The following is a 26,720-nucleotide window of genomic DNA, read 5'->3' on the forward strand; positions in this document are numbered from 1 at the left end:
TCTAATATTTTTAAAAACAAAAAATTCAGTTGGGTTCAAGGGTTAAAGCTTATTCTCTCTGATAAAATCAACCAACTAAAAAATAGAGTTCACACCTCAACTCAATCTTAAAAATGAACCTGACATGTATTAATGTGAATAAATAATATTTTTTTAAAATTAATTAAAAAATGAACGATTTAATCCGGATTAAGCTGTAAACCTTATTCAACTAGCTGGATATTTCGATTTGGGCCAAAAAATTTCTCCACCCGTTCCCAATTTAACTCAAAAACGCCTACTCCCGCCGTAATTTTTCAATTATTTAATATAAAAGTGATTAATTGAAGACAAGAAGAATAAAAAATTCAAGTGTCTTTTTACCCCATTACTTTTAAATATTATACAAAAAAAAATATTAGTAACAAAATAATCAATTACTTTGAAAATTAATGTCTTGTAATATTTTAAAAATAAAAATATTATAGTATAAAATAATATAAATATTAGGTAGAATTTGAAAACAATCATTATATCACATTTTAAAATCAATTATGAAATGATGGTGTTTCAAAATAAAATAAAAAATGTCTATTAAATAAATAAAAGAATTTGATCTTCATAAATTAAATAACACCAAAAACAATTAAAAAATTAAAATTATATAATAAACATCCAAAATAAATAAGGCATAATTATTTTATAAAATATTTCTAAATTTGATTCTTAATTTTAATTGGCTGTGAATCTAATTCTAAGTTTGAATAAGCTAAAGATGCTTTATTTTATTTTATTTATTATTTTTATAATTTCCAATTATCTAATCGACTGTATTTTTCTTTGAAATTTCCATATCCAATTGAAATTAAATATATTAAAAATAAAAATATTAAAATTAGACCAACACGTCTTGTCCTCGTTCAGATGTATCTTAAAAAAATTTACATGAGTTCACACAACGTAACATTCCAACATGTTTTGTCCTTACTCACACATTTGTAACGACCGAGTCCACTGCTAGCAAATATTCACCCAACATAACATTCCAACATGTTTTGTCCTTACTCACATGTTTGTAACGGCTCAGGTCCATTGCTAGCCAATATTGTTCTTGGGCTTTCCCTTTCGACCTTCACCTCCAAACTTTAAAACTCGTCTGCTAGTGAAAGGTTTTCACACTCTTATAAAGAGTGTTTCGTTCTCCTCCCCAACCGATGTGGGACATCACAATCCACCCCTTACAGGGCCTTGCATCTTCACTGACAATTGTTTCTTTCTCCAATCGATGTAGGATCCCACCAAATCCAACCCCCTTCGGGGCCAACGTCCTTATTGGCACACCGCCTTGTGTCCATCCCCCTTCAAAGAACAACCTCCTCGCTAGCACATCGCCCCATGTCTGGCACTGATACCATTTGTAATGATTCAGGTCCATCGCTAGCAGATATTGTCCTCTTTGTACTTTCCGAACTTCTCCTCAATTCTTTAGGAAAAAGTTTCTACACTCTTATAGAGGGTGTTTCATATAGGTAGCAACGAATATGCACCTTATTAGTATAAGTAGTAATTTTCATTTCATTTCATTTCTGCATTTCTTGCCATCCTATTCTCGTAATCGCTCTCATTTAAATATAGTATCGATTAATTCATGTACCTCTCTTTTACTCGACACCAGAGACGTAATTTTAATATCAAACTTATAAAAATATGATGATTTTTGTATGTTCTTGGGGATTTGCAAGTAGCCATTATGGTAGATAATGCATTGGATTGTGGATTTAAAAATTCTAAAAAGGAAACTGTCACTTTGGGATTGACCAATGAATTAAGCAAATCGAATCCAGCTGATATTTATGAACAGTTTCTTCGATTGAATGAACCGTAAGAACTAATCTTCTATTTATTATACAGATTGTATTTCTTTTTTCTTTTTAGAGCTTAAAAAGTTGATTCCCCAGCTATCTAATATTCTTCTCTTTCCCCTTTTTTTCCATTCTCCAATTTCCTCTCTGTTTCACTTTTCCTTCTTCTCGAACAGAGTTTTCAAAAGGGTTCTGAGCAAAAATTGTTATGGGGTGCTGTGAATCCACCTTTCTCACAGAAACCCACCCGGAGAAGCTTCAAACCTTGCAGACTGTGCCGCCGAATGTCGCGGTGGAGCCGCCGCCGCCACCTGCTGTTGTACCCGAACCGACGGCGCCCATGGACATGGTTTCCACTTTCTCGGAATTCTCCTTATCGGACCTTACGGCGGCTACCGACAATTTCAGCCCCAACTTCATAGTGTCTGAGAGCGGCGAGAAGGCTCCGAACATTGTGTATAAGGGCCGCTTACAGAACCAGAAGTGGATCGCTGTGAAGAAGTTTACGAAGGTGGCTTGGCCGGATTCCAAGCAATTTGTGGTACTTTTTTGGTACTTCTGTGAAGAATTTGGGTGTGTTTTGGTGTTTTGTTTGTGTTTTTGCTGATTTTGTGAAATGGGTATGTGGAATTTTTAGGAAGAGGCTTCGGGAGTTGGGAAGCTACGGCATCCAAGGTTTGCTAACTTGATAGGGTACTGCTGCGATGGTGATGAGAGGCTGCTTGTTGCTGAGTACATGCCCAATGATACTCTTGCTAAGCATTTATTCCACTGTATGTTATGTTTTTCTTGCTTTATTTGGTTTTCTGTGAAGTGTTGAAGCTCATATTTAGTATGTAGTTGTGTTGGAGCTGATACCCACCCTGTAGTTCTTGGATACTCTGTCTCCTGGTTGTGTTCGTTTCTGGGGGACATGGGAGGGAACATGTTGGTAGCTCTAGATGAATGGAACTATTGGGGATTTGGATATGATCCTTGTGTTGGCTAGAAGTGGAAATGGTTTTGTAGGCACGAGGTGAAACCGAGAGCAACGTTTAGTTGGTTTAGGCTTGAAGTGGAGTGTATCGTATCGTTGTAGAGATATAGGGAAGTTCGTTGTTCTACGAGTATCTGCATTGACCTCATAAGGCTATCACATTTTGATTTCCACTGCTAGTAGATGTTGTCCTTTTTGGACTCTCTCTTTTGGGTTTCCCGTCAAAGTTTTTGAAATGCGTCTGCTAGTGAGAGGTTTCTACACTCTTATGAAGGATGCTTCATTCCCTTTCCAACCGATGTGGGATCTCACTATCCACCCCCTTTGGGGCCCAACGTCCTCACTAGCACTCGTTTCCCTCTCTAATCGATGTGGGATCTCACAATCCACCCCCTTTTAGGGCTCAATGTCCTAGTTGGCATTCGTTGCTCTCTCCAATTGATGTGGGATCTCACAATCCACCCCCCTTTAGGGCCTAGCGTCCTCACTGGCACTCGTTCCCCTCTCCAATCGATGTGGGATCTCACAATCCACCCCCCTTTAGGGCCCAGCGTCCTCATCGGCACTCGCTCCCCTCTCCAATCGATGTGGGTTCACAAAAATCCACCCCTCTTCGGGGCCCAGCGTCCTCGTTGGCACACTGCCCAATATCCACCTCCCTTTTGGGCCCAGTGCCCTCGTTGGCACATCGCCTAGTGTCTGGCTCTGATACCATTTGTAACTGCCAAAACCCACCGCTAGCAGATATAGTTCTCTTTGGGCTTTCCCTCAGGATTTTTAGAACACATCTGCGAGGAGGAAGTTTCCACACCCTTATAAACAATGCTTTGTTCCTCTCTCCAACAGATGTGAGATCTCACAATCCACCTCTTTCGGAGCCTAGCATCCTTGTTGGCACTCGTTACTCTCTCCAATCAATGTGGGATCTCACAAATCCACCTCCCTTCGCGGCCCAATGTCCTCCCTGGCACATCGCTTGGTGTCTAACTTCGATACCATTTGTAACTGCCCAAACCCACCGCTAATAGATATTTTCACACCCTTTGGGCTTTCCCTTTCGAGCTTCCCTTCAAGGTTTTTAAAACGGTCTACTAGGAAGAAATTTTCACACTCTTATAAAGAATGCTTCATTCTCCTCTCCAACCGATGTTGGATCTCACACATTCTTCTGAGTCAATGAGATCATTGTTTAAGTTGCAGTTGTTGCTTATGGTTGAATCGTGCATACGACTATGTAGGATTGAATGAGCTTGCTATTTTCTTAACTCTTTCCCACAGGGGAGAATCAAACCATTGAGTGGGCCATGCGGTTAAGAGTTGCTTTCTATATAGCTGAAGCCTTGGAGTATTGTACCACGAAAGGCCGAGCGTTATACCACGACTTGAATGCGTATAGAGTTCTTTTCGACGAGGTATCGTCTTCACTAATTGGTATCTATTACTAGTTTTTGATATAAAGTTTATCTTCATCTCGTTACGCTCTTATAGGGCGGCGATCCACGTCTTTCGTGTTTCGGATTGATGAAAAACAGCAGGGACGGTAAGAGTTACAGTACAAATCTGGCCTACACGCCACCCGAGTACTTGAAAAATGGTACTTTGATGTTCATCTTTTGGTTGATGTTGGAAATCTAGCTCTTTTTGTGTGTGTGTCAACAATAAAGTTCTTCATTTCCATGTTTGAAGTGTTGTTCTTCACTTTGATTCATCTATTGTAGGAAGGGTAACCCCTGAAAGTGTTATTTATAGCTTTGGTACTGTTCTTTTGGATCTTCTAAGTGGCAAGCACATCCCTCCAAGTCATGTAAGTACCTAATTTTATAACATTGTATGCTTGAATCGTTCTCGTGTTAGAAAGCGAACGTTTGATGATGTTATTACGAGGAGAGAGAGTCGTGACTCTCGTCTCATCTCCTAGGTTATGAATTCATTCATTCAGATGCAACTGTTTATTTTACGAGCATTACGATCCAAACCTCGTTGATGTGAAAGGGAGGTTACTATTGCCTTGACCAATAGTCGTAATCGTACTTCTTTAGGACTCAGAGAGTGATTGTGTGACTCTTAAGTAAGTCAGCCAATTCAAATATGGATTCCCGGTGGCACAAATATCCTATTCATAGCCTCTATCACCGTTTTTGGGAAACGGTTTTAGAAAATGGAGTTGGTTAGAGAAAACCCGAGTAGGAAGATATGTCAACTAGTCATATCCCTCTATGGTACAATACGAGACAAATTGCCTTGAACGGGAGTAGACATCAAAAGTGGCTAGGAGTTTAACGCCAACATGCTTGAATGAGAGCAAGGTAAAAGATTTGGAATGGGTAAGCGGCCATGGGCAACACGTTTTAGATAAACATGACCGTGCCGCTAGATATCTAGGAATCCCGTCAACGTTAACATGTTCCAAGGCCATGTAAAAGCCTTAATGTCAGAAAAATTAAACTGTTGTTCATTTGATATGTTCGTTTGCGAATGCAGGCTCTCGATATGATCCAAGGAAAGAACATCATTCTCTTAATGGATTCGCATTTGGAAGGAAAATTTTCTACAGAGGACGCAACCGTGGTCGTTAATCTCGCTTCTCAATGTTTACAATACGAACCAAGAGACAGGCCGAACACAGAGGATCTTGTTTCGACTCTCGCTCCCTTGCAAACAAAACCAGATGTAAGTAGCTCTGCTTGCTCCCTTTGAGTGTTCTCGCGTTTTAAAATCTTGGAGAAAATAGGTTCGAGTCATGGTCCAGCCAACTAGGACTCGATTCCCACGAGTTACCTTGCATTCCAAATGTAGTAGGCTCAATCTACATGCACGTTCGTAGGTTCCCTCTTATGTCATGCTTGGAATAAAGAAGTACGAGGATGCCCCGATGGCCCCAACGACCCCAGCGGCTCCAGTGGCCCCAATAACCCCACAACGACCTTTATCGCCGATGGGCGAGGCTTGTTCGAGGATGGATCTCACAGCAATTCATCGAATCTTGGTAATGACGCACTACAGAGACGACGAAGGAACTAATGAGGTTTACATCGATGTATTCGACTTTCGTTTATAAGATAAAAACGACTTAGTCGAACGAGCAGGAAGGTTTTATAAGTTCCATATCGTTCAATTGTTTCAGCTATCTTTTCAAGAATGGACACAACAGATCAGAGATATGCTAGAGGCAAGAAAGCGCGGCGATTTCGCCTTCCGGGACAAGAACTTTAAAGGTGCCATTGATTGCTATTCACAGGTAACGCAGCTTTTTCGAGCTTTCTTTTGCACACGAGTATCGTATACGACGACAATAATCTTGCACTTAGACCCGAACAACTCGTGGTGACATGAGTTTTGTCTGTTCTTGCAGTTCATAAACGTAGGAACTATGGTCTCCCCAACCGTGTTTGCCCGACGAAGCCTATGCTATTTGTTATGCGATCAACCCGATGCTGCGCTTCGTGATGCGATGCAAGCACAATGCGTACACCCAGATTGGCCAACAGCGTTCTACATGCAATCAGTTGCTCTTGCAAAGCTGGATATGCAGGAGGATGCCGTCGACATGTTGAACGAAGCAGCTACGTTGGAAGAGAGGAGCCAATGAGGTGGTCGGTGATCGACGATTACGAACTCGACGAGCATATTGCTGTTGTTTGTTGCTGAGGCTACCACAATTTGTATAGTGTTGCTGAGGCTGCTACTTACTTATAGCTTGATTGTTCATGTGAGTTGAAGGGGGCTTGTAAATTCAACCAATTTAAACCATGTCTATGAATATGACCTAGTTAGTCTGCTAGTGCCCCTTTTGAAACATAACAGTGTAGATAAGTCCCAAACTTTCTGATCTCAATCAAACAAAGGAATAATATTCAAACATTTCCGTTAGAATTTATGTCGAACAAAGCATTTTTTTTAAAACCGTGAGGCTGATGACTATACGTAATGAGTCAAAACGGATAATATCTGTTAACGGTGGGCTTAGGTTGTTACAAATGGTACTAGAGCCAGACACCGGGCGGTGTGCTAGTGAGGACGCTGGCCCCTAAGGGAGGTGGATTTTGAGATCCTATATTGGTTGGAGAGGGGAACGAAACATTCCTTATAAGGATGAAGAGACCTTTCCCTAGTAGACGTGTTTTAGAATCGTGAGGCTAACGACTATACGTAACGAGCCAAAACGGATAATATCTGTTAACAGTGGACTCAGGTTGTTACAAATGGTACTAGAGCTAGACACTGGGCGGTGTGCTAGTGAGGATGCTGGCCCCCAAAGGAAGTGGATTTTGGGATCCCATTTTGGTTGAAGAGGGGAACGGAACATTTCTTATAAGGGTGTGGAAATCTCTCCCTATAAACACATTTTAAAATCGTGAGGCTAACATCGATAATAACGAGACAAAGCGGATAATATCTACTAGCGGTGAACTTAGACCGTTATAAAGTAAAAGATCATATTAATTAGGTTGGACTTTGGTAAAGTTGAGAGAACTTGCATCTTCAATCTCTACCACATTAAAATGGTGTCCAATTCTTTAGATCAAATAGGTTCTTGTAGTATGGTGGCGGTCTATTTTGAATCCGAAAACCTGATCAACCCAACCAACCTAACCGGAACTATAGTGGTTGAGTTGGGTTTTTTTTTTTTTTTTTTTTTTTTTTTTAAAAATTGAATCGGTTCAGTTTTGTTCGATTTTTCTGCTAGAGGGAACAAAAAATTGGATCAACTCGATGCAATCAGTCGTCAGTCTATATGGGGAATTTCGTGGGGACGGGGAATGAAATAGGTGGCGAGAATGAGATAGGCTCTCTTGTTCCCACCTTGCCTCGTGGACATCTCTACACCTATACCAACCCCATACGGATACATTGGGCGAATAAGTACTTTTGACGCGTTGGGCGAATAATACACACTTGTGTTGGACACAAGGGTGGACATTTTCAATCGTGTACGCAACGGTTACGAAAGTACATTGTCGAACAGTCATTTCCTATTAATTTAATCGCTCGATACTCCATTTAAACATTTCTTAAGATCAGTGACCAAACAATCGAACCAAGGGTTATTCTTAATAGAAAATTAATAACCTCTTAACTTAGTACTAAGGTCACTCCATGTCGTACTCTAATCACATGCTTTGTCTAGTGTGAATGGTACTCATAGATCCACATGCCATAATTAATGCACGTAAGTTCATCACTTACACCACAAATAACACATTTTTAATGACATAATTTACTATAATTTATTATGGGATTTGTTTGTATCTTGGTCTGAGGCCTCAAGATCAATACCTCTCATCATCATCGCTCGTGTATTTAATATACAACATGGGATTGACCCAACAGAACACCACGACATAGCTGTATACATTAATGTTATCAAATTTGTTGTTTTTTAAGATAACAAGCTTTGCTTTGCTGAGTTGTATGCACCCTGGTTGGCTGGACACACATATCATAACCATCAAACTTATCTATTAATTAATTACAAACACGAAGATTGTTCAATTAATTATTAACCCTATTTGATTCTATTTAGTCTCGTCTGTCTCTCGTTCTTGTTCGGAAGCCTAAACAAAAATGCATGTTACCTAACTGTGTACTAGACCTTCGACCAGATATTCTATCCTTGTTGAATCAGAATCCAACCACCCCACTTTATTAATAGGAAAAAGAAAAACGCTCGAACAGTTGAGCGGCTGCTAGCTAGGTTTACGAAGTCACGATTGAATCTTTCTGTTGGCTTTCCCATATATGATTTTTTGTATTTGACGTAGTAGTTGATGTGTGAAAGTTGATTTTGTGGTAATTTCTTGAACAGTTTCAAAGTGTATAGTGTTCTATGTGACCGATATAAGACTCGACTTGTTAAGTTGTTGATATTACAGAGGTTTAATGAGCATATGTCGAATCACTCTACCAGTTCTGTGAGGTCCCATATCGGTTGGAGAAAGAAACGAATCATTCCTTCTATGGGTGTGGAAATCTCTCCCTAGTAGACGTGTTTTAAAACCGTAAGGCTGACGACAATACGTAACAAATGGTACCAGAGCCAGATACCGGGTGGTGTGCTAGCGAGGACGCATGCCCCTAAGAGGGGTGGATGTGAGATTCCATATCGATTGGAAAAGAGAACGAAACATTTCTTACGTAGGTGTGAAAACCTTTCCCTAGTAGACGTGTTTTAAAACCTTTGAGGGGAAGCCCGAAAGGAAAAATCCAAAAAGAACCATATATACTAACGGTAAGCTTGAGCTGTTACAAATATTACAATGAGTTTTAACGTGAATTGAAGTAGAAATTCGAACCTTCGATCGAGTGAGGTTATACTTACGATAGTTGAAAGAAGTCAACGGTTTAATAACATGTGAGCGTCAAAACTCGAACATCTAACATTTTAGTTGATGACACAAGATCGTTTCACGAACGGTTCGAGTCATTAATCTCGAGAGAGAGAGAAAGTGTTTACACAAAAACAAAAACAATGACTCGTTGACATATGATGTTGCAACACACGTGTGGTTGTGGAAAGCAACAATCTTGTCTGTACACTCACAGCTCAGCTTCAGCTGCTCAAAATCTCAAAGACTTCGATATGATAAGAACAAGACAAAATGGAAACACCAAACATCGATATTGATGTCTTTAAGAAAGGGTTTTAATACTAAATTAAGGTTAGGGTTATTAGTTGGAGACGTGGGTGGGCAGGAGACACTCCATGAACATTGCTGAAATTTGTGTTCTTGGATCCAAATCTCAATCTTAATCACGTTTAAGCCTCATTAATCCATGTTCTTCTTCTTCTTTTTCATTACTTTTTTACAAATTGATCAGATTCTAGTTGTCTCCTTACTAACCCATTTCGTAATTAATACTAAATTATACAGAAACGTGTGAAAGTTTCGATTTTTCTCGACCTAATCTTAATGAAAAAGTTCGAAAAGTCACAGATCTATTAGGGATAGATGTCTATTCGTAAGGAACAATACATTAATGAACACAGACCACATCTGAATGAGACTGATTTTGAAGAGAATATTTATACTACCAAAGTGCATCTTTTTGTTCGGTGGCTCTATGAACTCCAAAATTAATCGTGTTTTGCTTGGAATGATTCTATATTGAAGATATAGCAAGTAAGTAACAGTGTCGTATTGAGTTTAGCTTCCAACAAATGATATCCAATTATATTACTGCGCAATATAGTTATAACTATCATCACTAATTTGCTCGGTTGAGTTACTCGATCACTAACTACCCGATCCAAACCATAAAAGTTGGGTTGAGTTAGATTTTTTCTAGTTCGAGTTAGGTTGAATTTTCGAAAAATCGAAACTTCGGACCAATTCCCTGGTTGACATTTTGTTAGTTAGGTCAACCAAACCAAACCAACCCGAAAATAAGATTTCAACGCAACCCAACCTTACCCTAATTTTAAAATTATTATGGAGATTAAAAATATTTGACAGTAACAAATATTAGCCAATGTAACTCGTGAATATTAAAAAAAAAATTAAATAATGATAAAAAAAAAAATATGACAATCCAATTCAATCTAACTCGAGAATAGAGGGTTACATCGGGTTGGGAATTCTTTTTTCAGGGTGCCCCGGGTCACCACCCCTCGGATTGGTCCAAAATATTTTTCCAACTCAACTCATGTGCACGACTATGGTATAATTTACCCTAACCGAACAAATATATGTATATATATATATATATATATATTCAAATGGATCAGATTCCGTTTGTCTCCTAAATAAAAACCCTTCCACACACACCAACGCAAAAAAGAAAAAGATTCAAATTTTTTCCCAAAACCTCTGTTTTTGTTGTTCAAATGGGAGGCTCCTCCAACTGTCACGCCCGTTCCAACAGCCTTCCGACACGGCCGCACCCACTTGTCACAGAGTGCGACGAGCACCTCTGTCGGCTGAAGGCGCTAGACTCCGCCCCATGGACAGCGCCAGCCATGGTCAAGAAGCTCGCCGGGCTGCAAGACTTGCAAGAGTGCGTCAACAAGCTGCTGCTGCTACGCCGAACCATGGACGCCTTTGCAGCACAGCGCCGGGAGAAATGGGTCGATGAGATCTTTGATGGCTCGCTAAGGCTGCTTGATTTGTGTAGCGCTGCTAAGGATGGCGTTATTCATACTAAAGAGTGCGTTAGGGAGCTGCAGTCCTTGGTTAGGAGAAGATCTTCCTTTTCTGGGTCCTGTGGGAATGCCGTTGCCAATCAGGTTTGTTTTGCTATCTATTTTCCGTTAGAAACCACGAACCTCCACAATCGTATGATATTATCCACTTTGAACATGAGCTCGGGTGGCTTTGTACTTATAAATCCATGACCATTCTTTTAATTAGCCACATCGAACTCCCTCCCAACAATCCAACATTTTCTACCGATAGATTTTGTTGGATGATGAAAGTCCCACGTCGGCTAATTTAGGAAATGATTTCGGGGAGCCCAAAGCAAAGCCATGAGAGCTTATGCTCAAAGTGGACAATATCGTACTATTGTCGAGAGTTGTGTTCGTGTAACAGATTTAAAGATTCAAACTTTTCCTTAAAAAAGTGAAAAATTATTGAAAACATGTCCGGAATTAGGACTCTCCACAATCGTATGAAATTGTCCATTTTGAGTATAAGCTCTCGTGGCTTTGTTTTTTGTTTTCCCAAAAAATCTCGTACCGATGGAGTTGTATTATTTACTTATAAACTCAAGATCATTTTCTAAATTAGCCCGTGTGGAATTTCTTTTCAACAATCTCGATAAAACAAACATAATTGATTGATTTTTATTCCAATCTTTTGATTCACAGGTGGAGAAATATTTAATCTCAAGAAAAGTAGTGATCAGAGCAATTCAAAAGTCTTTAGCTAGCATAAAGACATACGGGACGAAACCAAGCTCAATTTCCATTAAAGACACTGAAACGATGGCCTTAATCGCTCTATTATTCGACGTAGAAGCTACAAGTGTGAACGTTGTCGAAGCCCTCATGTGCTATGTTTTGGGGAAGAAAGGGAAGGCGAAGAGTAACGGTTGGGCGCTCGTTTCGAAGCTAATGCGCTCGAAAAAAGGGTCGTTGAGAGAAGGGGTTGAAGAAGGAGAAGAGAACGAGTTTGCCACCGTGGATGCAGCGGTTGACATGGTGGCTAGTAGATTACCGTTTGATAACGTCGTCGCCGTGCGCGATGGCATCGAGAGTATGGGGGATCAGCTAGGTAAGTTGGAGGCATGTGTTCAAGATTTGGAAGGAGGGTTGGAGGGTTTGTTTAGGAGATTGATAAGAAATAGGGTTTTACTTTTGAATATTATCAATAACTAGAAGGAAGTTAGTTGATGTATTCCATTGATGTGTGTATTTTTGAAGCCATATATGGAAGGTTTGTAGATGAATACAATGGCAAATATGTTAATATGTTTGCTCCCGAAAGCAATGGACGGTCCCTCTCTCGTTGATGATGTCTTTTACGTTTCGAGATCAGTATTCTAATCTTTAGCACCTTAATCGAATATATAATATTTTAGCCGATTGATAGGTCTAACGAGCGAAAAAATGTCGACGGAGTGAAATGGGAATAGTAAAGTCTTCCCCATTTCAATCCAGGGGCTCAATGTCACGGTCATGCTCGTCTCGGGCGTGTTGCTCATGGCCGCATGCCCATGACAAGCCATAACCCTTGTCATGTCTTTTCATTCTAGTGTTTTTACTTTTGTAGTTTTAGGGCGTATGACGCTTCAAAAATATCATGTCTAGGTCTGCCAGACATGAAATGCCTCAGAATGTACTATAGGGGATATGACTAGTTGTCAACTTCTCCCTACCCAAGGTTATATATGCTAAGCCGTTGTTATCTCTCTTTTGCTTGCTTATATAACGTCTCTTTCTAAAATCTCTCTCTCACCTTGTTTTCTAAAACCTTCTTTTAAAACCGAGGCTAGAGGCTTGATCATACGTCGCTTGGCGGTATGCGACGCAAGAACAAATTGGCTTAGCTCACTTGTCGTTGGAAAGTGAGTGCCGCACAATCGCTAGTCCGCTGCCTTCAAAAGTGCGATTGTGTCACTCAACCGCGTGATGAGCGTCCTTGTGAGATCTTATAGTCCACCCTCCTTGTGTGGACCCAATGTCCTCATTGACATGCCTGATACTGTTTGCAACAGTCCAAGTCCAAGCCCACCGCGAAACGCGTCTGCTACGGAGAGGTTTCTAATATATAATCCAAATATATAATCCAAACAGTAGGGATGGAGTAAGATTAATACAAATTTTGGATAACCAAATTTTAGGCTTCAAATACAAGAATTTCTACTAGTACTCGATTTTTTCCCCTTAATTCTCATAAGCTTACAAACAAAAAGAGAATGTCCCACCCAATTATAGAACGGTCGGTGATGACCCAAATTCACCTCAAAAAAAACACCTGCTTTCAATTTCATTCACGGAATCTTTTTCTCCTTTTTGTTTTCAAGTTTCCACTTTACAGGGTGATTTGAGCATGGAAAGTTTTGGGTTCGAACCCCACTTGTTTTTGCTGCTGATGCTGTTGTTGTTGTGGTGGCTGCTCAATTTCCCATCTCGATTTGGCTATCACTTCGTCGTGTACAGGCACGTACTCCTAAACAAACCAACATTATAATCATGAGTCGAATATAATCTTTAATCTGCTTCAAATTGTGGAATTTTAAAATATGCCCACCAACTGTTCGACGAAATGTCTGACTGAATCACTGACCTCTAGTTTCTGAACCAGGTCCTTGGCGTTGTGTGCGGACACTATGATGTTGCGTTGTGATGGTTTTATGAATCCATCTTCCACTGCTTGGTCGATGAAAGTGAGGAGGTAGTTGTAGTAGCCGTCTACATTCAGCAAGCCAACCTGAGAATGAGAATTTGCTGAAGGAACTTTAAGGGGAGATCGAAATGAAACTTGTGGTAATCTGTTTTTTTGAATTTACTGGTTTGTCATGGATGCCTAGTTGAGCCCAAGTGATTACTTCTAAAAGTTCTTCCATAGTTCCATACCCACCTGAAAATCAGTGCAATAAGGATAAAAAAAAAAAAAAAGAATTGTGGGATTGTGTTTCGGAATAGGAAAGGTTAAAGGGGTTGATGGAACCTGGTAGGGCAATAAAGCAATCTGAATGGCGGGCCATTTCTGCCTTCCTTTGGTGCATGTTGTCTACTGGTCTTACCTCTCCTACTGTTTCACCAGTTATCTGTAGTTTTCCCCCCAGGAAATGATCGTTTTTTTAGAGAGGAAGAATCAAGTTAAGTTTTAGCTACAACTTTGATTAAGCCAAAACAAAATTCAACAAATTACGGTATTGATATGCTTCTCACCTCTTTGTTCATTAGTGTCCTAGGAATGATCCTGCAAATGAACAAAACCAAAGCATGCTTTGAAACCTCAAACATGTACATAATAGAAGTTTAAAACGCGTTGCTTGGGAGAGGTTTCCACACCCTTATAAAGAATGCTTCGTTCTTCTCCCCAACCGATGTGGGATCTCACAAAAGTGCTTTGGATCACTTACCCCATGACTCTCCCTCCACCACGATGAACAGCTTGTGAAACCAGACCCATTAGCCCAATACTCCCACCTCCATAAACAAGCTCCAACCTTCTTGAAATCTTCACAGAGAAAATACAGTGTAATATATATGCATATAAAGAATGGAAGAGAGAGAGGGGAAGAGAAAAACATCAAGAAGCTTTTGAAAATGGATAAAAGAGAGAGATATTCAAAGAAATACCAGCTCCTGAGCTAAATCAATGGCTGCATCTCTATAGCAGCCTCTCTTTCCTGTGCTGCTCCCACAAAACACGCAAACCCTTTTGAACCTGGACTTTACTACCTTCCCTTCCATTTCACTGCTCTGGTTTCTGCCAAGAGGAGCTACGTGATCAGTTTTACATGTGGATATCCGAACATGTACATACAGGGGAAAGTTTCGATTTCACTCTGCTATAGGCCACTCGGATGTTAGGGAATAGCCGCTTTATATTAACGCCACATTATGTCCAAAAAGTCCGTGTAGTCTCTGAAAGAAGAGTTAAACGAGTTAAAGGAGAAAAAAAGAGGGGAAAAGGTAAAGAGTCTACCATGCAATGTAGGTTTGTGATATAAACAAATGCTGCAACAATTGTCCTTCCCTGTTACTTTTTCAACTACATTCTATTTCAACAAATAGGAAAACAAAGTGATACGAAATGAGGTATCCTAATCATGCTACAGAGATTTTATTTTGACTGTGGATGACAAGATTGTATCAGACATGTTTGGATTTAGGGAGATCTCATTGTATTTTTCAATTTTAAGGTATTATTTTTAAGGTTTTAAGTTACAATTAGTTAGTGGTTATTATGGTATTGATGAGAAGGAGTGTTACAACCTTTCAGTTGACCATAGGTTACTCTAAAGTTTACTTTCAAGGCTAGGATGATTTTGGATATTAAAATGAAAGTTGCATAGTATGCTTCTTAAGCCATGAGGTTGTTCTTTTGTATTTCTTTTGTTTAGATGCTAGAGTCATTCAAGTAGTCTTGATCAAGATATCTTGTGGAGTGATTTGAATCACGAGTTTTCTATATTCCTGATGTTGATCGTTAAGATAATCTGTTCCAAAACTTACCCTTGAGTTGATTCTTTATAGTTTTTAGGTTCTTGGATAATTTAGATCTAAAGTTCTTATTCTTCAACAAGACAAGAACCTTTCCCTTGCTCGTATGAGCTTCCCCAGTCCACTTATAGTCCACTTATACTACTCAGTCCTCACCAACAACCCGCCAGAACACACCAGAAATCTCTCGAACTTTCTTGACCTATTAGCGTTCCATATGAGAGACTCTATTTATCTCTTATAATACAATTTCTTGACATGTCAACGAGGCATAAAATTCCTTACGGGTTGAGACCCACATGAAAAAACAACAATAAATGTGTAGGGAGAAAGTTTAGTAAGACAAGTCTTTAATGTGGGAATAAGTAGATGGCATGAACTTTCCACTCTTGGCCTAATATGCATTATCTTATTAAGAACTGACCTCTTGCTGGAACAGAGTTTTGGTGGTGTCAATCTGTCTGGTACGTGGCACCATGAATTAAAGGGCGAGGATGGTTTCGTATTCAAGAGGATCAAATGAGCAAATCATCCAATAGGGAAAACTCTTGGCCACAGGGAAAAAAGAAAACAAAACAAAGACAGCCCCCACCTCCTTTCTCTTTTTCTCCTTTGTTATTTCTCTTTCTCCACACCGTTAGGAGATATTGTCTGCTTTGGCCCATTACGTATCGTCGTCAGTCTCACGATTTTAAAACACATCTACTAGGGAGAGGTTTCCACACCCTTATAAGGAGTGCTTCCTTCCCCTCTCCAATCGATGTGGGATCTCACAATCCACCCCCTTGGGGGTCTAGTGTCCTTGGCACATCCGGTGTGATGTCCCACATTGGTTGGGGAGGAGAACAAACTACCATTTATAAGGGTGTGGAAACCTTCTCCTAGCAGACGCGTTTTAAAGCTAAAGCTTTGAGGGGAAGCCCGAAAGGGAAAGCCCAAATAGGACAATATCTGCTAGCGGTGGATCTGGGTCGTTACATCCGATGTCTAGCTCTAATACCATTTGTAATAGCTCAAGCCCACTGCTAGCACATATTGTCCACTTTGGCCCATTATATATCGCCGTCAGTCGGGAGAGGTTTTCACACTCTTATAAGGAATATTTCGTTTTCTTCCCCAGATCTCACAGACCGACAAGTCTATTATCCCTTTTAAGAGTTGGAAAACATCAGTACTTCGCCTTAGACTCTTCCTGTCTGTCTTATTTCTGGTGCAAATCAATCATAACGTGGTGGCTAAAATGCTCTAAACACGTGCAGATCCTATCTCCATCCTCCAACCCCCTTGATCCCCATTTCATTTAGCTCATTTTCTTTGGTTAGATGCAGATTCCTTTAGAGAAAGAAGCCATTGCATAAAAGTACTGATTTTTTACCATTTTCCTTTCTACATCCCAATGATTACATATCTTTACCACTGTTAAATAAATTGTACTTTTCACCTTTGAATAAGAAATCTTCTTTTAATTAGAAAAATCTTTGTATTCATTTCCTTTTCCCTTAAAAGTGCTTTTTCATTGACAAATGTCGAAATATCATATATGTTAAGATGAGTCGAGTTTAGAATTTTGAATTTCTGTATCTAGGAATGAAAAAAACGTTGAGTTTGTACAAATTTCGAAAGTCTGAATTTATATGTTTGAGTACGAGATAACCAAACTTTACGAGATAACCAAAATGGACATCTTAAAAGGACACACTGAATGCATTGAAAGTGAAGAATTGAGGGAAAAGGGGCTGAATGCTTCATGATAATGCTCTGCCCTTTTCCCTTTCAACCAAAATGGGTCCCAAACACAAATGTTGTCCCGACACGAACATGTCATCTTTATATTGGCCTGATATTGTATTCTTTTAAATGGTCGAGTTTGTACTTTGAAGTAAGATATTCAAAAGCAATAGAACGTTTTCTACTTCAACATGTACTCCTTACAAAGGAATCGAGTTAACAAAAGTTGCTATATGAATAAAGGAAGTTTGCTGGGTCATCCTTTAGGTTCTATAGGTGCAGGTTGACGGGTAAGGCAATCAAGCTACCTACATCTGTCTGGTCTGATCGCTGAGTAGCTCTCACTCACATCGTCCGTCCTGGAGATTGTATTACATTGCCCGTCCTATTAGCTAGTCGATCCAGAGTATGCGCCTATCCACCTATTAAATAAATAACTATAAAAAATAATTCATATAAATAAATTTTAGAAACTTTCAACAAATATGTTTAGAAATCATAAATGATATGATTGAAGAAAATATGAATAAAATTAGAACAAAAAGAGGAAGAGACGTGTGGGGAAGGGAGTTTTAAGGTTTGGTTAAAAGGATGGGAGTGTACCTAATTTTGGCTTTTAGGCACTAATTATTTGATTCCTTTCAAATTATACTTTTTATTTATTTATTTGAAATAATTACCGAACACACAACCGTTGAATCAAAGCTGAGTGAGGAGACAATTCCTTCGAGGCTTGGACTTACATTCCCGGGAAGACTTTCCTAATAACAGAAGAAAAGATTGTGAGGTACTTCTACCCATAAAAAATGTATCTTTGAGCTCAACTTTGTCATCTAACTCGGTTTGTGTTTCCCCTACCCTTCTTTTCATTATGCCATTACCAATCACGAGTAACTTTGGGCTGACTGTCCCTAACCTAATAAGAACCATTATGAGATGCTCACAGCGTTAGCTAGTGCTTCTGTCGCTGACATAAGAATTCTACTGAGACTAATACTGCGAATACTACTGAGCTCCATGATAAATATGATGAGTATCCCATTCATGGTTTAAAACCATATGAACATATTGCAATATCGAAGAGACACTACAATATTACGATATAACAATAACCCGTTCGAGAGGGCTATCTCTCTCCCAAGTTTGAAAGCAGTGAATAGCCATTGATTCTTTCAGAGATGGCTGTTTTTCCTTTTCCAAACATGTATGAGAGTTTCATTCAAAGAATCAATAACTCTTGTAACATGGAGCAACAAGAATCTCTCACAGATCTATTACATTTTATATCCATGCTTCTTCCAAAGATACTGTACCAATTCAAGGATATGAGCTCTAACCCGTGATGCCACGAATGCATTCCGTTTACGATTCGAATGAGTCCTAGCTTGCCTTCTCAGATAAGATTCGAACAAGCTCTGTTCGAGCGTTTTCGAGTGCGTTCAACAAGTTCTCAGGTTTTCTTCCACCTGCCTGAGCAAAATTGGGCCTCCCACCCCCTCCTCCACCACACAACTTAGCTATAGGTCCTATGAAATTCCTTGCCTGCACTCCCAGATCAACAACAGTTGGCGTAAATGCTGCTACTAAACTCACTTTTCCTTCGCCTGGACAGGAGCCTAGTACGATAGCTGCGGGATCTTGAAGATTGTCCATCAGGAACTCGGCTGCACCTTTTAGTGAATTGGCATCGGTATCGTCCATATACTCGACTAGTACCCTGTGAAAGAGATTGTTATCTGTTGTGTTAAGATGGATCATAGGAAGAAAATTGTTTCAAAATGTCTAGAACTTGAGAAAATAAGAAAATATTGTAATAGCTCAAGCCCACTACTAGTGAGGACGCTGGGCCCTGAAGGGGTGGATTGTGAGACCCTATATCAGTTAAAGAGAAGAACAAGTGTCAGCGAAGATGTTGGGCCCTGAAGGGGGTGGATCGTGAGATCTCACATCGATTGGAGAGAGAAACGAGTGCCAATGAGGATGTTGGGCCTCGAAAGGGGGTGGGATTGTGAGATCCCACATCGATTGGAGAGAGGAATGAGTGCCAGCGAAGACGCTAAGCCCTGAAGGGGGGTGGATGTGAGATCTCACATTGATTGGAGAGAGGAACGAGCGCCAGCGAGGATGCTGGGCCCTAAAGGTAGTGGATTGTGAGATCCCACATTGATTGGAGAGAGGAACGAGTGCCAGCGAGGACGCTAGGTCCCGAAGAGGGTGGATTGTGAGATCTTACATCGGTTGGAGAGGAGAACGAAACATTCCTTATAAAGGTGTGGAAACATTTCCTAGTAGACGCGTTTTAAAAACCTTGAGGGGGAGCCCAGAAGGGAAAGCCGAAAGAGGACAATATCTGCTAGCGGTAGGCTTGGACTGTTAGGGGAATGGATACTTCGGAAAGTTTATAATTACTCACCTGATCTCTTTTGAAGTTCCAACCACAAATGCCTTATTAGCAAGGCTTGATGCTTTAAAAACCGCAGTTTTTTCACGCAAATTAGAGATTTCATTTCTCGCCAACCGCAAGTCCTCGATGAGGTTTTCTACTCGGGTTGTAACATCTTCAGCTTTTACCTGCACCGAAAAAAGTAAAGTTCGCTTTCGAAAAGAATACCGAATCATCGCTTGCCAATCAAGTTTAAACTTAGTTATGCTACTCAAATAGGTAATGGCATACTTTGAGCATGGTGCACAACCGCTTCATATGGTAGTCTCTAGCATTAACGTACTCGATGAAAGCATCACCAGCCACGGCCTCTATTCGCCTAACGCCCGATGCAATGCCCTGCTCCGAGATGACTTTAAAACCTCGTATTTCTGAAGTGTTGAATACATGAGTCCCACCACAGAGCTCCATCGACACGCCAGGAACCTCAACGACACGTACCTAGAAGAAGGATCCAAAGTAACCCTTAACAGAAATGGTATGCAAAGTGATTTCAGATATGCCATTGTCAAAATTTGTGCTTGTAGTGAGAAAAAGTTCATACCTCTTCTCCATACTTCTCTCCAAACATAGCAATAGCCCCTGCGCTTTTGGCTTCTGCAAGAGGCATAACTTTAGTTTGAAGAAGCACTGCATCTCCAATCCAACCATTGATTAACTCTTCAATTTGTAAGATCTCGGTGTCGGCCAGAGGTCGGTGGTAGTTGAAATCAAATCTGAGCCGATCGAAGGCAACCAAGGAACCAGCTTGTGACGTTTCTTGGCCTATAATCCTTCGAAGCGCAGATTGTAGCAAATGTGTGGCAGTGTGATGAACCTACAAATATTACGAAACAAGTCAGATGGTGTAACAGCTCAAGCCCACCATTAGCAGATATTGTCCGCTTTGGCCTGTTACGTATCGTTGTCAGTCTCATGGTATTAAAACGTGTTTGCTAGGGAGAGGTTTCCATACCCTTGTAAGAAATATTTCGTTTCCCTCTCCAATCGATGTGGGATCTCACAATCCACCCCCCTTGGGGGACCAGCGTCCTCGCTTGCACACCATTCAGTGTCTAGCTCTGATACCATTTGTAACAACCCAAGCTCACCGCTAGCAAATATTGTCCGCTTTGGTCCGTTACGTATCACCGTCAGTCTCACGGTTTTAAAATGCGTCTGCTAAGAAAGGTTTCCACACCCTTATAAGACATGCTTCGTTCCCCTCTCCAATCGATGTGGGATCTCACAATCCACCTCCTTGGGGGCCCAGCGTCCTCGCTGACATACCGCTCGGTGTCTGACTCTAATGCCATTTGTAACAGCCCAAGCCTACCGCTAGAAGATATTATCCACTTTGACCCGTTACGTATCACCGTCAATCTCACCATTATAAAACGTGTAAGCTAGGGAGAGGTTCCCACACCCTTATAAGAAATGCCTCGTTCCTCTCTCCAATAAATGTGGGATCTCACAATCCACCCCCCTTAGGGGCCCAGCATCCTCGCTGGCACACCGCCCAGTGTCTAGCTCTGATACCATTTGTAACAGCCCAAGCCCAACGCTAGCAGATATTGTCCACTTTGGCCTGTTACGTATCGCCGTCAGTCTCACGGTTTTAAAACGCATCTACTAGGGAGAGGTTTCCACACCCTTATAAGAAATGTTTCGATCCCCTCTAAACGATGTGGGATCTCATTTGTTCCTCATAAAAGGTGTTCCAAAAGATTAACGCACAAGATTTCTAAGCGATAACGCAGCGACATGCAAATAATGTTACCTTGGCTCCCTGCCTCAATTTTGCATCTACTTCTGCTTTCACTTCTCTTCCAACCTCTAGAACTCCCTGTTTGATGGTACCCTTATGAACAAATATGCTCCCTGCAGATTTTTGTACATCTTTTACCTCCATTACTACATTTCCTCTGTTTTCACCTTCTGAAATATAGATGAAACCATGGTCTCCAATCTGACCACCAGATTCCGCATAGAACGGCGTTCTATTCAACAAAACTTCGACATCGTGTCCTTCCGAGACCTGTATTTCAGATTTACCATTCACAATAAGACTCTCTACAATGGCTTTAGCAGAGAGCATATCATATCCTAGAAACTCTGTGTCAGAGATGTTTTCCATGATATCTGCACCTTCTCCAACTTCCAGCTTGACAGCATTATGTGCAGCTTGAGATTGTCGTCTCTGATTGTCCATTTCGATATCAAAGCCCTTCATATCAACTACTACACCACGCTCTTGAGCAACCTCTGTCGTAATCTCCACCGGGAACCCGTACGTGTCGTACAACAGAAATGCATCTTTACCAGCCAAGCAAGGAAATCTTCCATCTTCTTTAGCACTTGCCAATGCATCAGCTAGCATCTCTTCAAGCAGTTTTTCCCCTCGCTCTAGTGTCTGTACGAACCTAAGTTCTTCCCTTTTCAGCTCCTCGAGAATGCGGCCTGTCCTACCCTTCACGTCCTCGTCGATATGGGAGCTTAATGCAATGACCTTTTCTGCAATATGTGGTGTAAATGCCCCATCAGTATTGCCTTTTCCGTCCCCCTTTATTCCAAGCAGCCTACCAGTACGAACAACTCTTCGGATAAGCCTACGAACAACATATCCTCTCCCAATGTTGGATGGGACGACTCCATCAGATATCAGGTATACAATTGCACGCATATGATCTCCAATGATCTAGAAGTAATAAAAAGCATTGAAATGATGAAGAAACCAAGTGGAACGAAGCGTAAATGATAGTTTCTTCTAAGATACACATACTTTAAGGCTTGTTTTTGATTGATTATCAGCAGTGTCATATGTCACATGAGCTAATTCTGAGGCCTTCTGTATAATGGGGTAGATCAAATCCGTCTCATAATTGTTCGGAACCTGCAAGAAAACGATAATAAAAAAAACATTCACCAACACGAGTAGCAAGTGATTGCAACATAAAATGAAATATAAGATCTTCCTAGTTCAGTGAGTTCTAGTACTTCATGTTGAACTTCATAAGTAACTTTACGATGAGTAGCTATAGTACTTTCTGGAGAATACGAGCCATGCGCTCTAAACCGAGCCCTGTATCTATATTCTTCTGTTTCAATGGTTCGAGGGAGCCATCATCCTTTTTGTTGTATTGCATGAAAACTAAGTTGTAGAACTCCATAAACCTTGTATCATCCCCCAAATCCTGCAAAAATAATCAAACTCTTCAAGAGTTAATGGATTAATGGAACATTGAAGTGCTACTAAGAACTAGACAACGCCTATACAGCCTTCCATATAATCAACAAAGGGAAAGAAAAATACTACATACAACATCAGAATGCCCCTTCTCAGGCTGGAAATCATAATAAATCTCGGAGCACGGACCACATGGACCTGTGATACCACTCGTCCAAAAGTTGTCATCCTCACCCATCCTCTTTATACGTTCAACAGGAACACCAACCTGGAATAAGATACGATACGTATTACGTACATTAAAGGTTGCCTACATTTCGAAAATTGTTTTCTTGCCTCAATAAAAGAAAATTAACAGAAAATGAAAAGCACGATAGTCCCCGACTTCGTTGCACAAGTTACCGCTCTAGGTTGCAGGGAGCAAGTAATTAAATGAACATTTATTTAAGAACAAAATATACAATCAAAGAGATGTAAGCTTCAAGAAAGAGCGTAAATTCACTAAGCATAACAAGTTGAAAGATTTCGAGTATACAACCTCGTCATGCCATATTGCAAAAGCTTCGTCGTCTTCTTCGTATATACTAATCCATAGTCTGTTGGCTGGCAACCCAAATCTGGAGGGACAAAACCCATTATCCAATGAAATCTAAAGCAGTAGACTCAATGGCATGTTTATTTATTGATCACGCTTTATTAGATCAGTATACCTATAAATTGCGAGAAGATAAAAGGAGAAGTGTAAGATCCCACATCGGTTGGAGAGGGGAACGAAACATTCCTTATATGGGTGTGGAAACCTCTCCCTAGTAAATGCGTTTTGAAACCTTGAGGGGAATCTCTTAAAGGGAAAGCCCAAAGAGGACAATATCTACTAGCGGTAGGCTTGGGCTCTTACAAGAAGGTTCAAGGGGCGATGGAACACTGATAGAAAAAGAGAATGATAATACACATTCAACTCTTAGATGAAGTTGCTAATATCGAAAGAAATATTAGAATTTTATGCTCAAGAAGCTTATAGCTTGGATCTTGGCAGGCAACAATATTGTAACAGTCCAAGCCCACTCCTAGTAGATATTGTTCGCTTTGGCCCGTTACGTATCGTTGTCAGCCTCACGGTTTTAAAACGCGTTTGCTAGAGAGAGGTTTCCACACTCTTATAAAGAATGCTTCGTTTCCCTCTCCAACCTATATGGGATCTCACAATTATAATATTTACTTGATGAGAAATCTTGTCCTGCTTCAGTTTCAAATGAGCTTGAAAAATTTTAGAACTAATATTATGATAATGTAATTCATTCATACTCGATGGTTGTCAGTTCCCATGCCCACTTAATCGCTTCTTTCTTGAAGTAATCACCAAAACTGAAGTTTCCAAGCATCTCAAAGAACGTATGATGCCGAGCTGTTCGACCTACATTCTCTACATCGTTTGTACGTATGCACCTTTGTGCAGTTGCAGCACAAGGCACCAGTCTAGGTACCTGAAAAATAATGAACATAAAGAACAAGTTGAAGATTTTGCAATTCAAACTAGCTCAAGATATAACAAACAATTATTTTTCAGGAAGAAAAACAACAAACTAAAGAAAAGAAAGAGAGAATAATAGCTTCAAAATAACTCAAAAGTATATTACTAAGCTGCTCTAAAGTATCTTTACTCCAATAGTTCCTCTTCTAAAACATCCAGGTACAGAATGTAACGGTCCAAACCCACCGCTAACAGATATTGTCCGCTTTGGCTCGTTACGTATCACCGTCAGCCTCACAGTTTTAAAACGCGTCTACTAGGGAGAGGTTTCCACACCCTTATAAGAAATGCTTCGTTCCCCTCTCCAGCCAATGTGAGATCTCACACAGAAGTCAGAAGTCACTACAAGGACGACATGACACCATTTTCCATAAGATTTGGAAGCCACAGAAGGTGCGAAGAAAAATTCCCTATCCCGCCCCCTTAATATTCTTTTGTTCCTCCCTAGGGGTATCCCTCAAAGAGTGACCCTAACCACATTACACCAAAGCCTAGGTGCTTTCTTTGAAAGGATAGCTCATGAGCAACTGAATATTACAGTCTTTATAACAAAGAAAGAACACAACACGCATACCAAAACAATGTTATCATCCAGTGCTTCTTCCAAGCAAAGGTATGGTGAAAGAATGTTAAGTCGATTTTAATGCAATAGAATTTAACACGAGCTTTAACGACGTGCATGCCATACCTTTCCAAGGAATATAGGCTTGAATTGAAGCATTCCTGCAATTGTCAACAAAACCGTGGGGTCTTCTGGGACCAAAGAAGCACTGGGAAGAACTTTGTGTCCACGGGAAGCGTAAAATTGAAGAAACCGACGACGAATAGAATCCCCAGACACTTGGAGATCCTCGGACTTATCCTCTACTAATTCCTCATGCACTGGTTTCACAGATGCTGAAACAGTGAAAAGTCGAAATGTAAGAATTCGGTGAAGCGTTGAAACGACAAATGAAAAATTTGCAAGTCGAGAATATAATTTTAATCAAACTGACTGATATACTTCTTGTTTTGAGTTGTGTGCCCCAAGCTACGTTTGGAAGAAAATGTCTGTGACAATCCATGGTGGACGGAAAAGGGGCAGAATTCCTTGTAATATAGCCTGTAATATCCCGAAAGCTGATATTCAGAACATAATAGGTCAGCCGGAAGAACGAAAAAGGAGTTAACGATCCTAATAGAACTCATAGCATGTGGGGCATCAATATTTGTTTATGAAAATGAAATTGTAACAGTCTAGTATCATATGAACACGACCAACAATACTACGATGCAGTTGGACTAGTACTACACGATCGAAGGGGCTGGCCAGAAGGTTTATAATTCTGGTGTTCATGTAAAATCAGAATAATCATTTCATGATCAATGAAACAGAGCTAGATCATCTAGCAAGCACATAGGCTATGCTCAATTTGGCATACGGATTTGGTACGAAAGAATTTCAAATTCCTACTTGTGTTTCAAACCAAATTGATTTGGAATCACTTCAATCAAAATTTCTTGTTTCGATGCTCCCGAGATACTTAAAGAACGTATAACATTTTATCGTTACGCCCTTCACTGAAATAGCCAATGTAGGACTCCTCTCGCAACAATCCTCAACAGATAATATAATAGATATCAACTTGTAACCTACTGATAACAAAAAACACCAAATAAGAAGAGCAATCAAGTGACTTTGCATATCAAGAATCCAATAACTCAACCATTGTTCGGGCGAGGGGGCTCCTTCGAAACCCAGATTCAGAAACATCATAGAAAACGGAACTAATCATTGATAAGTCATTCATATACAGATGACCCAGATACTTAAAAATCAATCCAGCCTCAGAAACAAACAAGCTACACGGCATTTCACGGTTTCCCTCAAATGGGTTCAAAACATTCCGCAAGTTAATTCTCAAGCTCTAAATCGATAGAAAGATAGAACAAAATAGGAGAAGTACCGGAAGAGCACGTAACTTTCCGTCTGGGTCGCACGAGGGAGGCAGGTTTGTTGCCATACAAGCTTGAACGTTGAAGTGGAGTAAGAGAGTTACGGCCATAACTACGAGGCGGATGATTTGGGAGCTTCAAGGTGAACTCCATTGACGAGCAGTGCTCCCAATTCCTAGAACTTAATCCTAGGAAGTATGGTTTGTATTTTATGTGCTGAATTGAGATTGAGGAGGAAGAAGAAGATAAGTTCGATTGAGAGGACCAGACAATTTGGAAGCTTCAGCGGAAGAAGCTGAAATCGAAGTGTGGGCACCGTGAGCCCACAAAACTGCTCCCCAAATTTTAATTCTTTTTTTTTTTTTTTTTTTTTTTTGAATTTTTTTTTAATTTTTTAGTTTTAAAAATTTTATTTATAATAAATTTTGAAATTTTATAACAATTTAATTTCTTAGCAATTTAATGGTCGTAATTTCAAAAAATT

The 26,720-nt window shown here is 40.2% G+C and overlaps 4 protein-coding genes across 6 annotated transcripts; 2 read left to right on the forward strand and 2 right to left on the reverse strand.

Moving 5' to 3' along the window:
* The first annotated feature begins 1,909 nt into the window (after positions 1-1,909).
* On the forward strand, positions 1,910-6,694 carry LOC111795899 (serine/threonine-protein kinase BSK1). The gene is made up of 9 exons (XM_023678528.2): positions 1,910-2,382; positions 2,479-2,614; positions 4,096-4,229; positions 4,306-4,411; positions 4,536-4,621; positions 5,299-5,487; positions 5,642-5,842; positions 5,942-6,055; positions 6,170-6,694. Exons 1-9 carry the CDS (start codon positions 2,050-2,052, stop codon positions 6,404-6,406), a joined length of 1,536 nt encoding a protein of 511 aa, XP_023534296.1. The 5' UTR covers positions 1,910-2,049; the 3' UTR covers positions 6,407-6,694.
* A 3,913-nt stretch (positions 6,695-10,607) lies between these two features.
* On the forward strand, positions 10,608-13,284 carry LOC111795141 (uncharacterized). Its single transcript, XM_023677400.2, has 2 exons — positions 10,608-11,041; positions 11,624-13,284. The coding sequence occupies exons 1-2, from the start codon at positions 10,643-10,645 to the stop codon at positions 12,131-12,133; spliced, it is 909 nt and encodes a 302-aa protein (XP_023533168.2). The 5' UTR covers positions 10,608-10,642; the 3' UTR covers positions 12,134-13,284.
* Positions 13,063-14,905, reverse strand: LOC111794638 (cytokinin riboside 5'-monophosphate phosphoribohydrolase LOG5). The gene is made up of 7 exons (XM_023676722.2): positions 14,567-14,905; positions 14,347-14,444; positions 14,153-14,183; positions 13,929-14,028; positions 13,768-13,838; positions 13,545-13,688; positions 13,063-13,427 (listed from the first exon to the last, which is right to left on the reverse strand). Exons 1-7 carry the CDS (start codon positions 14,678-14,680, stop codon positions 13,290-13,292), a joined length of 696 nt encoding a protein of 231 aa, XP_023532490.2. The 5' UTR covers positions 14,681-14,905; the 3' UTR covers positions 13,063-13,289.
* Positions 14,906-18,158: 3,253 nt separating this feature from the next.
* EMB1030 (Alanyl-tRNA synthetase, class IIc) lies at positions 18,159-26,548 on the reverse strand. 3 transcript variants are annotated; one of them, XM_023677680.2, is made up of 13 exons: positions 26,248-26,548; positions 25,305-25,403; positions 24,990-25,198; positions 24,076-24,254; positions 23,309-23,387; positions 22,904-23,038; positions 22,628-22,777; positions 22,366-22,476; positions 21,364-22,281; positions 20,149-20,421; positions 19,836-20,045; positions 19,575-19,732; positions 18,159-18,878 (listed from the first exon to the last, which is right to left on the reverse strand). In XM_023677680.2, exons 1-13 carry the CDS (start codon positions 26,387-26,389, stop codon positions 18,542-18,544), a joined length of 3,000 nt encoding a protein of 999 aa, XP_023533448.2. In that variant the 5' UTR covers positions 26,390-26,548; the 3' UTR covers positions 18,159-18,541. The 3 variants fall into 3 exon arrangements, with proteins under 3 accessions (XP_023533448.2, XP_023533449.2, XP_023533450.2); XM_023677681.2 differs by having other exon boundaries at positions 25,297-25,420; XM_023677682.2 differs by having other exon boundaries at positions 25,305-25,420; positions 26,248-26,389.
* Between the last annotated feature and the right edge of the window lie 172 nt (positions 26,549-26,720).

The sequence above is a fragment of the Cucurbita pepo genome, chromosome 5, assembly GCF_057944985.1.
Source record: "Cucurbita pepo subsp. pepo isolate OVF chromosome 5, ASM5794498v1, whole genome shotgun sequence".
Lineage (NCBI taxonomy): Eukaryota > Viridiplantae > Streptophyta > Magnoliopsida > Cucurbitales > Cucurbitaceae > Cucurbita > Cucurbita pepo.